The 14800-nt window shown below is 35.2% G+C and overlaps 1 protein-coding gene across 2 annotated transcripts in view; it reads right to left on the bottom strand.

The window, feature by feature from the left end:
* The window catches only part of TMEM65 (transmembrane protein 65), a 39068-nt gene that overhangs the window by 7644 nt on the left and 16624 nt on the right, over positions 1-14800 (bottom strand). For both annotated transcript variants that reach the window (XM_084864871.1, XM_084864872.1), the window contains 4 exons: positions 7172-7216; positions 6117-6184; positions 1376-1430; positions 461-503 (listed from right to left, as the gene is read on the bottom strand). In XM_084864871.1, coding sequence (XP_084720997.1) covers positions 461-503; positions 1376-1430; positions 6117-6184; positions 7172-7216 — 211 coding nt within the window. The remainder of the gene's footprint in view (positions 1-460; positions 504-1375; positions 1431-6116; positions 6185-7171; positions 7217-14800) is intronic.

Below are 14800 nucleotides of genomic sequence, written 5' to 3'. Positions count from 1 at the left end.
TGCCCCATCAGCAGCCTCACCTCTGAGCCACATCTCTTACTTTGGGGCTTAGTGGGAAGAGGCTGGGGTGGGATAATGATAGGGGTTCTTTTAATCCTGTCTCAGCCTTGGAAATGTCTATGAAATACATACATATAAATAATTAGCTCTGCTTACATTAAGATAGCTTTAGAAAAATTTGTATATGTCAGAATTTCTTGAGATTATTAAACACAAATGTCAAGGCCCCATCCCAAGAAACACTCATTACGTATGACTGGGTGTGACCCAGTCATTAATATTTGATGCCCACCAAAGATTTAGTACTACTGATTTAGAAATTTTAAAATTTAGCTCTAAAACAGAAACACAAATAAGTCTTTTTTTTTTTTTAATTTTAGCCTTCTCCAATTACAGGATAATGGAGAAGAGAAAGAGAGCAAGTGAAGACATGCACAAATGAATAAATATATGGACCTACCCAAGACCAGCTAAATCCGACACAAGATTTCCCAAAGCAGCAGCTAAAAAAGTAAGAAATGGACACGTAAATTGTCACATGGAAGTCACAAAAAGCATTATAACACATCACTAATTAATAAAGCACTGGTCTGGAAGCATTACCACATTTCTCAAACCGGAACAACTGTATCCAAAGTAACCTGGTTGCATAGCTCTGAATCTCAAGCTTTCATAATTAGGCACAATTCTCCTGAGGTTCCAGGATTCTCCCTTCACCAAGGAGCAGGCTCTTTCCTATTATGGCAGCCACTTTCCATTTTGGATTCAATATTAAACCATGTTGCAATGTTTTGTAGTTGTAACTTTCGGATAATATTTTATAAAGGGAATTTGGATATTTGGGAAAAAGTAAAGCCATATGTACAACTCTGAAATTCCAGAAAATCAAGGAAAGAAATGTCTCTTACATTAATTCATCTACTTATGTGTTCCATACAACACACAGAACACAGAACTGTCCCCAGATTTCACCATCATGAAGAACAGTGTTAATTGCGGGAAAAGCACAAGATAGAACCAAATTAAATTTTCCATCTTGTATTTCCTTCTTTGATTTTTCTACCCAACTTGAAAATAAATAATTTAATAGAGAAAAGGGTTTAGGGTAACCAGTAACTAAAAGAAAAACTTTTTATTAACATAGTCAATGTAGTAGATTATTGTTAACATTAGCTAACATACTGTACCCAAAATTTCTCAGAAAAAAATAGGATTATGTACACAAAATTAATAATTAAAGGAATAGGACTTAGGAGATAAACTAGCAGACATTTCAATGAGTAAATGCATTCAAATAAATTATCCCCTTCTATACTTAACCTACTGGAATGTTTTTTAAATATACAGATAATAGAATATTATTATTATTAAATACCTGCCATAGTTGAAATTCCCAAAATAATTCCAATAGACATCTCAATATGGGTTCCCTGAAAAATGATTACAAAAAAATTAATCTTAAAATATTAAAGCTCTAGTGACTATAAAAGAATAGCAAAGCATTACTAAAAACAGATAAGGTAGTCAAACATGTTATTGCAGCAAAATTATAAAAATATGCAGAAATATGCATATATAATGCAGTAATTCACTTAATTACTATGGATATGCAATATGCAGAAATAATATCAATATTTCTTCATTAAAATTAGGTTGTTGGAAAAATAAAAAATTCCAACACATATACAATATAATTCATCATTAAGAATCTAAGATTTATATTTTCTTATCACAGAGGAAGGTGCTTTAAAGCTCTTTGAGCACAAAGTCGACAAACTCACCTAAATTTTAAATTCTGAATGCTAGACCTATACTATTGTTATTTATCCTACAAAAGATTAAAAAGCCAGACTAAACCAGTTTCTAGGAACCCAAAATATCATAAACCTCAAAAATTACCCTTAGAACACTTAGTTCTTTATCCATTAAGTACTGGGAATATCTGATTCATTTATAAGTAATAACAACATTTGATACAATAGAGTTAAAGCAAAAATGAGGCTCTGTTGTATTTCCACCGCATTTATTTAGTGAGAGAGTTTAAGACTTTCTACACATCTCTCTCACTCCTCTGGAGAAAAGAGGATTTCACATTTTTATTTCTACTTTAAAGAGAAGGAGCTGAGGTGAAGAAGATGAGGCTATTCTAATGGGTTATTACATAGACTAAATTAGAAATCCTAGACGCTGTGATGCTAGCTCAGTCCCAGTCCTGGGGCAAGGCTGCCATAAATACACACACACTTTTCAAAAACCCTCTTGAATACTAATGCTTGAACATTAAAAAAAAAAAAAAAAAAAAAAAAATCTCCATGTTTGTGGAGAAAAAAGAGAATGCCCTATCAGATATGTAGAGATATTGCATTAATCAATTATTTCTAAAACTAAAGAGCAGCCGAGTTAAGTTTTCCTCAATTTTCTTTCCCCAGCCTTTTGGTCCCACATAATCTTTAATATCAATTCTTATAGACTATGGCCCAAACAGCTAAAAAGTCTCCCAGGCACTGAAAATTACAAGGTTGTAGAGGTATCCAAAGAAAGAGATTTCCGAAAAAGGGAAAAAAAAAAGAACAGGCACAAAGAAAAAAGATGTGCATCTTTATATATGGACACAAACAACACCAACACTGGGGCTCTGATAAACAAGAGAAGCACCTGACAGTTTCGGAGTATGGAAAATAAAAAATGCATCCTTAACAGCAATGACCCAAGAAGAATCTGTTTACAAGACATGTACTGAACAAGTATTTAATTAAAATTTAAGGAAACTGAAGGTCCTTCTTACAGCATAAAAAGCCTCAGTTTGAAGGCAATAGATTATCCATGCTTTTTTTCCCCCATAGTTACATCAAATTTCATGTTAACAGGTGAGTTGGAAATCGCAAACAAATTTAATACTAGTTGTCTTAAAGATTATACTTGGTTCATTGCCTGAATAAAATTAATCTACTCTAGAATTCTAATAAATGTTATACTAGTTAAATTGCAAGAAAAAAAAAATAATCCCCAAACCCACTAGGTTACAAAAGCAATCCCAATAACATAAAAATAGAATACAGAGCTATAAAACCAAAACCTTAGTATGATTAGCAGTCAACAATAAAGGTCAAATCTATTACAAGAAGTTATATATGAAGTTATAAAATTTTTATTAATTACAACGAGGCCAGCAGCAGCCCAGAGAGTACGCCTAGAACAGAATCAAATGTCTACGGCATGATAGAAAAGCAGAATCAAAGATCTGCTCAACCTAATATCTTAAAACAGACACAGCTGTCCCACAATGTTAGGAGGCAATCAGTGTTTTTTAAAAAAAGGTAAAAAAAAAAAAAATTCGCATGGAGGTAGGGCGGGAGCCAAGTAGAGGGGGACAGTGAGGAAAAAGGGGGAACATCTGTAGTTACTCTCAACAAGGAAAACGCATTAAAAAAAATCTTATGATAATAATGATCACTGTTTCCCTTTGCACAGATTCTATAGTTACATTACTTATGAATTTTAATCTCAGCAGTGTATTACAGAACCTCTTTGAAAAACTTCACTGTCCCTGAAGTAGTTTGCAATTATAACAGGAAACTTTTTTTGCCATACCTATTACTCTCAATCAGGTATTGAAGCCAGTGATTTAAATATTTATTTTAGTATTATACAAGTGATAACCTGGTGATTAAGTCTCTGAAAGTGGATTTCAATGTAAACTAGAAAAACAAACAATACTAAATTACTGAGCCATCTGTGGCCTGCAAAAATAGGACACTCTCACTTATACCTCTAATGAGATGCAGGCCTGAGTCACACTAAACAGTGAACATTAGTACAGTAATTTGACTCTAGAATGTGGGTGTTTTGTTTTGTTGGTAGCTCTATTTAATCACAGATATATATTACTTTAGATACTTATATCAAAGAAATAATAAGACCTATGGGGAAGGTCTTATTCAGGATCTAAAAACTACCCAGTTTTCCTATTCTGATCTCTCTTAAAAATCTCCTTAGGCCCTTTATGCAAAATATATAATCTCAACACTTCACTGTAGTGAGGTTAGTCTTTCAGTATTTGAATATCTAAGGTCTGCTCTACTGAGATGAAAAAAATTATTATTAGGATGGCAGTAGGGGGGCTAGTAGCTGTTAATAAAAAGAATCTAAAAGACTGAGTCATGTAAAATTGAAAGAAATATTTGCCACAGAAAGACTTTAATTCAGACAATCTATTCTAGAAACACATTAACTATCTATATATATAAAAGCCTAATATGCAAATTGTCCCATCGGGAGTTTGAGTGGGAGTTCAGTTGCTTGCTATGATGTGCACTAACCACCAGGGGGCGGTGCAAAGCAAAAGGAGGTCCTGGCTAGCAGCCAGAAGGCCCCAATAGGCCCTGATTGCAGGCCAGGCCCAGGGACCCAAACCATGTACAGATTTTGTGCACCGGATCGCTAGTAGCTTATAAATTCATAAAAATGAGGTTTTCATTACAATTATATTTGACTTACATTAACTATTTAAATAATCTAGCCAACTCAGATTTTAGTAATTTCAAAAAGACAGCGTAGTTCTAAATGGCTGAGTGTCTCACATTCATAGACATATAAATTGGCCAATTTGGTTCTTATGTACATATTAGGAAAATGTTAAGATCGGTAAAAACTAGCATTTTGAAATTGTATTTTAGAAGCTATTGCCAGAATACTCTGCGAAAGAATTATCCAATGGGTGTCATCACCTACAAGCTGTGTGCATGTTAGAGTATCTTCTGTGACTATTTACGAAGCAGGATACCTTCTGCTGTGTAAGCCCTATTAGGGTCCCCAACCAGGGCAACGGCTAGACTTTTTGGATATCTCATTTCCATGAATCTGGACATAAAATGAGACTACATAGCAAAAGAAAAAAAGAATTCTTGAATGAACCAATTTTAGATATTCTCTAAGCAAATTTTATAATCTATGCAATGTAAATTATCCTTTTATCCTGATTTTGAAAACAAATGTTCTATTTATGTCTACATGTAGTAGGACATGTGACCTACCAAACACACAAACAAAAATAAACCTTGTATCTCTCACATGTATTTTCCTCATATTCAATAATCCAAAAACAGTTACCTTTTTTTAAGTCTCCAACACAAAGCTAAAATTTATAGATTTTTATTGAAGTTAGAGTCAGTGAAGAGAAATCAGCACTTTGGTAGTTTCAAAATAGTTGCATTTAATCATGGAGTTATTTCTGACTTTAGAATCTGAAAGGTTTCAGGTTTCCTAATATGTACATAAGAACCCAATATTGGTATCCACTAACAAAAGGTGTCACATAACAGTAAAAAAAAATAAATCGGCCATTCCTGAGACTAACTTTTAAAGAGCACTCTTACCTTAAAATGACCGGGGCAAAGGAAAATTCTTTTTTACCCATTACAATGGAACAATGGCAGAAGGGGTATATAATCACTGACCCCTGAACCAAAAGGTTTGGGGGGCTCAATTCTGATCAAGAGCAAGTACCTGAGTTTCAGGTTCCCTACCCCAGTTGGGGTGCCTGCTGGAGGCAACCAATTGATGTGGCTCTCTCACATTGCTGTTTCTCTGTCCCCTTTCCTTCCCCTTCTACTCTCTCTCTGAAAAAAATAAACAAACAAACAAATAAATAAATGGAAAAAATATCCTCCAGTGAGGATTAACCAAAATAAGTAAATAAATAAGTAAATAAATAAGTAAATAAACCACAACATTTTTGCATGCGAAAATTGAACAAGGAACTAATCAAATAACATACATGTGATGTGAACTGTGAAAAAACATAAGAAAATTTTACATACATTTTTCTTTAATATGAATGTTGAAATCAGAACAGAATAATATAGGCTCAATAAATGTGTTTATTATTGTCAATGCTTTACCAAAAGTCATAAGGTTAACATACATGTTGCTTTAAAATTGAGCTAGAAAATCGAGTCTAATTATAAACTAATAAAACATAGTAAAAGAAAAAAAAAAGCTTCATTCATTATGTTACTTAAAACTTTACAGCTATAATATGCAAATTATTAGAAAAATTTAGACCACCTAAATTTCTTTATTAGCTCAAAACAGAAGGGATAAGAGAAAGAACTTACTGCAACAATCATAATTGCATTATCCAAAAAGCCAAACCCTACGAAAGGTATCGCATTGTGGATGAATACTGAAAAACATCAAAAACAGAAACATTTATTTTAAGATTTCTATAATTTTAAAATGACAAAAATAGACCATATAATTAAAGTCTCCTCAATAAGCTTTGGAATTTGCTTGCCATTCCACATAGCCAAAAGATTCTACTCCTACTATAAGTTTAGCTACTTAGTAGAAGCTATACTGAGAAAAAAATAAAAAAATAAAAAACTCATAACGTGTAAAAACAATTGTGTTAGGCTTTTGTGTTTTCTTACTGGCAACGCATTCAAAGTACTAGTATATACAGTTAACAGCAGAACAAGTAAGGAAATACATATTATGAATACCATGTTTTTCCTGTTCAATTGATATTGACATCAATCTGTTTCTCTCTTATACCTAAAGAGTGATACCATAAAATTGATCTCCACATTAGAAATAATAGTAAATTCCCTGAATCAAATTTTAGGGAAGCTGTTTGGTCACTTTTACTCACTAAATAATTATTTTAAACAAATGTGAGGAAAATGTGATTATTTCATCTATATTAGACATTTACATTCAGAAATCTTTTCCCCCTGCACAATACTTCAGTATCTCTGAATGCTTTCACAAACTATTAAAAAAACAACACCATTCTATTTAAATCAAAATGTAACTTGGTCTCCTCCTACCAAAGGCACATCTTACCTCATCTATCTAATACATGATCTGAATAATCTGAGATGACAGAGATGTAACTAGAAAGAACTAATACCTATATGTTTTTTATACATTTAGCCTCATTTTTTCTATTTCTAGATGGTAACACATGTAAGCAATAATAGATATGGTTAACAATATTAAAAATGTCTTAAACTGAGTTTATAAATTTTTTGCTTTGGCATAATACATAGGAAAACTCACTCTGTCTAGAAAGATTTAAGGTATTGACTCTGGTACTACCAATAAATGATACAGTGGTCTCAAGGCCCAGATACAGATGCACACTATTGAACAATGATAGAACCGTTACCGTATCTCAGCTGCTCCCGGGTGGGTGGCGCAGCTTCCAACTTTTCTGAAGGGGAGGAAAAGGGGGCGGGGCAAGAATTAGTGACGATGGCATGACCTCTTTTTCTATTTATTATTATTATTACAATGAAGCAAACACCAGCAGATTTACAAAGCTCGGAAAATATCAGAGTTTATTCATAAATTATCTTTCGATCAATGGACCTAAATTAGCTATACAGAATGTTACTTAGTATGGATTTAACACAAGGTTGGAAAACAAAACTGAGCTTTAGTTACAAGCCTGTCATGGAGTCTATAACCCTGAATAAATCATTTGATTTGGGGGGGGGGGGGGGGGGTGTTTGTTTGTTTTTTAAGTCCTTGCATCTATGTGACAAGCCTGTTTGTATTCATTGCAGTTTTCAACATTTCAAAAATAACCCTGGCCCAGGAGCTCAGTTGGGTGAGCGCTGTCCTGTGCACCAAAAGGTTCAGTTCTGGTCAGAGCACTTGCCCAGGTCGCGGGCTCAATCCAGATAGGGTCCCCAGTAGGGGTGCGTGTGAGAGAGCAGACTGATGTTTCTCTCTCACATCAATCTTCCCCCCCCCCCTTTCCCTTTCTCTAAAAATCAATAAAAAAAACATTTTTTTTTAATTTCAAAAATATAGCTACCCTTCTTAAAGATGGTAATCCTAGCTAATTTAAGATATTTATATGCAAATGAGCTTTGATACTGGAAAAAAGACTGTTCAGCCCTAGCGGGTTTGGCTCAGTGGCTAGAGCATGGCCTGCGGACTGCAGGGTCCCAGGTTCGATTCGGGTCAAGGGCACATGCCTGGGTTTCGGGCTCAATCCCCAGTAGGGGGCGTGCAGAAGGCAGCTGATCAATGATTCTCTCTCATCATTGATGTTTCTGTCTCTCTCTACCCTCTCCCTTCCCCCCTGAAATCAAGAAAAATAAAAATATTAAAGAAAATAGTAAAGTAATATTTTAAAGCAATATGTTACCACAATGATTGTGTTCTGTTCTTTAATTAATCTCCCGTGATGATATAATAAATATTTTGAGTTTTGAAACCTATACTACCAGGTAATATAGAATATCCTACACAATAAAAAAGAGCAGGGAGTTATTCAACAAGTAACAATATACTATTTATAATATATGTCATAATAAACACACAAGGTTTTCCCAAGTATATGTCAAAGTAAATATCTTCAAGTGACACCATTAAATCTAAAAATTAACAATAATTACAAAAAAGCAAGCTATCTAATCTCATAATAATAACTATCTCAGGCCCAGCTGGTGTGGTTCAGTGGTTGAATGTCAACCTATGAACCAGGAGGTCATGGTTCAATTCCCAGTCAGACTCGATCCCCAGTGGGGAACATGCAGGAGACAATAGATCAATGATTCTCTCTCATCATTGATGTTTCTATTTCTCTCTCCCTGTCCCTTCCTCTCTGAAGTCAGTAAAAATATATATTAAAAAATAATAACCATCTCACCATTTCTATAAGCACAAGAATAGGCTATGGTAAAATGGCAGAGAATTCTACCTTCTTCATCCTCATCCAATCCCACAAAATTAATCGATGACCTAAAGAGAAGAGCCCACACCATGGATTACTCTGCTCTACGATTTAATACAACCAGATTTTCCAATGAAACACACTACAAACTGGATATACAATTTCTAAAATATTTATTTATAATCTATGACAATGTGAGAACTAAATATACATATATAAGCTAGATAAAAATGTATGGTTCATATTTGTGAATGTTACTTTATTTAAAAAGCGTATAATACCATCTGGCTTTATAATAAGAAATACCCTAAAAATTAGAGTTTAATCAATTATTATATTATTCAGAAAGTTCTAAGAATTCAACTTTAAGATATTTTCCCTCTTTTAGAAGGGTTAAGAAATAGAGATATACTAATCTTCTGTGTAGAGTTTTACGTTTGGTTAAAATATTTTCTCTATACTTTGATTTGCCCTACTATTGCAAAATTTACCTTTAAGGTATACAAATAGTTTTCCAAATGTTTAAAGAAGGAATGTAGAATATCACTGTAGGCCACAGAGTTTCCTGGTGAAGTAAATAGAAATATTTGCTGGCTGCATTACTCTACCCCTCACCCAGGTCTGACACTGTGCGCAGTCCTTGTCAGTGGACTAGAACTTCTTCAAACACCTAAAAATTCATCCAGCAGGACCTTCCCAGAAGCTAAGAGTACGTAGTGTCCTTGCCTTTACTTCTTCAAATTCCCTACACATTGACCAAAATATTTAAAATATTTTGCATCTCCTAAGGTTTAGGACCAGGTGAAGGTATAATGTGCAGCAGTAGGGAAAAAAAAAAAAAAAGCAAATAATGTACATAGTACCCTATTTTTCTGACTACCCAGAAGGATTAAAAAATTAAAGGTAATGAAAAAATAATCTTTTTAAAGACATGTAAAGTAAAGGAGATGGAGCAGAAATGAAAACCACTGGCACAGAGTTGAGTGTAAAATCAAATCACAGATTCTGCCTCCTGCTTCACAAAGAACCAAAGGAATAATAAGAGGAAATATGAAAGGATCATTTCCTAGAAAGTGGAAATTTTATGCAAAATATAAATTTTATGGAAAGTAGCCATCAAAAATGTTTTAATTATAAATTGATCATTTTGAGGACTTTGACACTGTAAGTTATCTTGCTTACTATATTAACCAAATCAAAACAAAATATATAGCAGAGGTAAAAACATTAGATGTAACAGCGGAACTCAATCTTGAAAATAAATCCAAGGTCTCATCAAAATATACAGGTTTTTAAATGCAATGGCTGTTAATATAACCTCGCTGAAAATACTGTAGTCACAATAAACCCTAGAAGCTTGGTTTCCCTACATATGTTCCTTCTGACGTAGGTAAACTATCTACACTTACACTGGAAATGCATTCTAGTCTAAAGTCAGCAGCAGACTTTGCAGTCAGAAAAACCAATTCTTTCCATTACAGTGTGTATTACAGCATGTATTAACAAAGAGGGAATATGCAAATTGACCATCACTCCACCACAGAGATGGCAGCACCCATAGCCACAAAACGGCGGCACCCAGTCCTCTCAGGCCCCCCGAATCCCCCACTCCTGGGGGTGGGTGGCGGCTGAGAGTGGGCAGTGTGAGGGCCCGGTGGAATGCTTGTTTCGTCACCATGGCGACGAGACAAGCATTCTGCACCCAGGTCGGGAGAGCGCCTCTACCAGGCTGGGCGCGGAACACTCCCATCTCCCCCCTGCACGAATTTCTACATCATCATTTCTAGTATACATCATAATTTTTCTATTCTTTTTCTGAATATTTTTAAATAATATGACTTTAAGATTGTACTTTACCACACACCATATTTTCCAACTATTTTTACCTAAAAAATTCTAGTCCTATTTCTAACACTGGCTGAATAAGCTTCTATCAGACCAATCCTTCTGCCTAGAACCGTGATCGGCAAACTGTGGCTCGTGAGCCACATGCGGCTCTTTGGCCCCTTGAGTGTGGCTCTTCCACAAGATACCACGGCCTGGGCGAGTCTGTTTTGAAGAAGTGGCGTTAGAAGAAGTTTAAGTTTAAAAAAATTGGCTCTCAAGAGAAATTTCAATCGTACTGTTGATATTTGGCTCTGTGGACTAATGAGTTTGCCGACCACTGGAGAGCAATTCTAAAGAATAGGCTAAAATACAATATAAACAAATAAACAATTGAAAGCATTGAAAAATGACCAAAAATCGGTTAATTCTGAAAAGGAATCAACACTCAGAATTCTGGAGGCATGGTATTGAGTTGCCTGTTTGTTGAAGCTTTTGGCCTAAGGGAATGCCTTAATTCACAACATGTAGGACAATTAAATGCTAATATGTTCACACTTCCTGGTCTGAAGAAGCAGTGAACAGGGCACACAGTAACCAAAGCCACCAGAAAGTAAGAGGGAAATTCTGGAAAAAACAGTCAGAATGGAGGAGCCCTACCTTCTATTACATTCTTTCCAGCATATGGCTGATCTATGAGCCACACACACACGTGGCAGGGAAAACCCAAATAAATCCTAGCTAAGGGTAAAATAACTAAAGACTTAAGCTGCAGCCCCAGAGTTTGTAATTTAAGCCTAACCACTGGTGGCCTGCTACAACAAATGTTAAAAACCTATATTTTAAATAATAAAACAGAATCCAGAGTCTCTGTAACACAATAATCACAGCAATGACTAAGGTACAATTCAAAATTACTTCACAAAGAAACAGGAAAACATGACTCAGTCTCAGGAAAAACAATAGACCAATCATAAGTAACTCAAGTATTAGAAGGAGCAGACAAAATTATACTCAAAATTATACCGAAGGCGTAAAATGAAAATATGCTCCAGTAAAAATTTTCTGAAATTTTAAAATTAATTGAAAAGGCTTAAAATCAAAAGGGAGGTGACAGAAGAAAAAGTTAGTAAACATCAATATAAGACAACAAATCAAGGGAAAATTCAAAATCATTTATAGTAGACGTAGTAAATACCAAAGCAACTTCATCCTGAAGGACATAAAAGGAACAGTTTAATGCATGCATTAGTCCTTTAATTACAAGAAAACAAATACTCTTTAAGTGCCCAATTATCTACTTTCTGACATTTTGATCACCTAATCAATCTGCTCCAGGCCCTACCCTACCATTTTCCCAATAAAGTACAGGCGTGACTTGGCCACACAAATCACTATTTGGCCTAAAAAGAGATTTATAAAAAAGACAGACAAAACTACTGTGTTTAAGAAACAATTTGGGGGCTAAATTTCTGAACATTATAAATAATTGCTTAGACTTTTAATAGAACCAAAAGTTCCAATGGATAATGCAAAATTCATAATACATAACATTAAAAAATACAAACTTGAAGTACAAATCATGCTGTATGCAAAACAATTTAAGCAAATCATATTAAATGCCAAAACAAGACATGCACCGAAAGAGGTTTATGAAGCTACACAGAAGTATTTTAAAATAAGTAAATATGGCTTAAGAAATATAAAAACTGACATTCAAAACTGAAAATACTCTTTAGAAATAGCAAGGAACTTAACTTTTTAACTTACTAAATTTCAATCAACAGGTTTTGTCTTTTAAAATTAAGACTATAATTATAAAAGGATTTAAAAATTATTTTTAAAAATATATATGCTTTAGCTAAGGTCCCCCCAAAAAGAATTTGAGTGTGATTTTGGAATTTTACTTGGTATTTAAAAGTTTCATGCACATTATGGAGTAAAGAAATTTCTATGACATAATACTGTCATCTCATTAACCGTCTGGGGTACGTAAATGTGACCTTGATCTTCACTGCAACCTAGACTGCAATCCAGTTTACTTAAGGGCAAGGAACCAGTCCCTGGGCTGAGGCAAACCCCTGGTGTGACAGTTGAGAGAACAGGAGTTGCCCAGTATTAATGATTTGGTGATAATGCCCAATGAATCATCATCTTTACTAACCTCATTAGTACACTCACCTGTTAATTGTTTACTTCTAAGAAATAGTAAATACTAGGGGTATGATAATTTATTTATCTAAGATAGCCCTTTGGCGCAGTGGATAGAGCAAAGGGTCCCAGGTTTAATTCCTGCCAAGGGCACGTGCTGGGATTTCGGGCTCCATCCCCGCAGTAGGGGGCGTGCAGGAGGCAGCCAATCAATCATTGATGTTTCCATCTCTCCATCCCTCTCCCTTCCTCTCTGAAATCAATAAAAATATATTTAAAATTTCAAAATAAAAAGATAATCAAACATACTATTGATTAGTGGTTGCTTTTACATGTCTACCTTGTGTACTTGGGGTGATTACATACACCACTTAATATACGGAGGCTATATTCCTCCCCTTCCTTCATGCCGAAGGAAGACAGAAAGAATGATTACTATGTACAATGATATCCCTTTTTAAAAGACTAAGATATTAAAATAGTACAACTTTTTAAAAAGTTGCAACTTATTAGGTATAGAGATATCACTACAATAAGTTTAGAAAATTATATAATTATGGATTTTGTATATTATAGATATAAAACAAAGTGAGTTAAGACAAATTAATAATTCGTCTTGGAATATCATAAGTGGTAGATATATCTATGGGTATAGTTACATAGAGCCCCAGAAGATATTCATTTAAAAATAAAATTGCTTTGCCCTAGCCAGTTTGGCTCAGTGGATAGAGCATTGGCCTTCAGACCTATGGATCCCGTGTTCGATTCCAGCCAAGGGTATGTACCTTGGTTGCAGGCTCCTCCCAGACCCGGGCCCTGGTCTGGGCTCATGCAGGAGGCAACCAATCGATGTTTCTCTCACATGGATATTTCCTTCTGTCTTTCCCTCTCTCTCCCACTCTCCCTAAAAATTAATGGAAAAATATCCTCGGGTGAGGATTAACAAAAATAAGTAAGTAAGTAAGCAAATAAATAAATAAAATTGCTTTATACTAGAAATGAGCAGAGATTTTTCAGTCAATACATTACCTTTTCCCCTTTGAATCATTCCCCAAATAAGTCTTTTATAATAGAATGTGAGCAGTAAAAGGATTCTTAGACCCACCCACCAAGTGACTCTCAACTTGGGGTGGTTGGTCATCATCCTACAAAATGCTCAGAAAGACAGAGATATTTTGGATGTGATAATGACTGGGAAATGCTACTGGCATTAGGAATTCTAAACATCCTATAATGCACAAGAAATTCCTTTATAATGAAGAATTATCCAGCCCAAATGCTAGGATGCCCACTGAGAAATACTGACTTAATTCTCTGCTTTGAAGATGCAGCCACTTAAGTCCAGAGATGTTAAATGACTTAACTCAAAGACACATAGTCAAGTCCATATCTTGTATTCTCATTCTCTTCTTCTATTTTCCTTTCAGAAGTAAACTCTCAATAAAAATATAGAAGAACCAACAATCAATTGTATATGAATATGTGAAACACTGTCAGTATGTGAAAAAGTTTATTGTATTAAATCATTGATTTAACTTGTATGTCTTTTCCTATACTAATAACTGTAAGCCTATTTTGCCCACCCCTTATAAAGCCTAAGTAAACTAAGTTGTATTTACCCTTTATCCTTTTAAAATTTTAATTGGTCCATAAAATATTTCTGATTCCTTTTTATATACGGTGTTATACTTCTTAGGCAAACCTATATAATAAAGCAGTAATATGCAAATTGACCATTATTCCAACACACAAGATGGCTGCCCCATGTGGTCAAAGATGGCCGCCACAAGATGGCCAGCAGGGGAGGGCAGTTGGGGGCAATCAGACGAGAAGGGGAGGGCAGTTAGGGGGACCCAGGGCTGCAGGGGAGGGCAATTGGGGCGGGGGGGGGACCAGGCCTGCAAGGGAAGATAGGGGTGACTAGGCTGGCAAGAAAGGGCAGTTAGGGGTGCCCAGACCTGCAGGGGAGGGCAGTTAGGGGCAATTGGGCCTGCAGGAGAGCAGTTAGGGGGTGATCAAGCTGGCAGGCAGAAGCGGTTAGGGGCAATCAGGCAGGCAGGCAGGCTAGCGGTTGGGAGCCAGCAGTCCTGGATTGTGAGAGGGATTCCTTTAGGGGTCCCAGATGGGAGAGGATGC

Source organism: Pipistrellus hanaki, assembly GCF_964339955.1.
Source record: "Pipistrellus hanaki genome assembly, chromosome: 17".
In the NCBI taxonomy this organism is placed as follows: Eukaryota; Metazoa; Chordata; class Mammalia; order Chiroptera; family Vespertilionidae; genus Pipistrellus; species Pipistrellus hanaki.
Note: the sequence above shows the minus strand (reverse complement) of the source record. Positions and strands in the feature narration are given on the sequence as shown.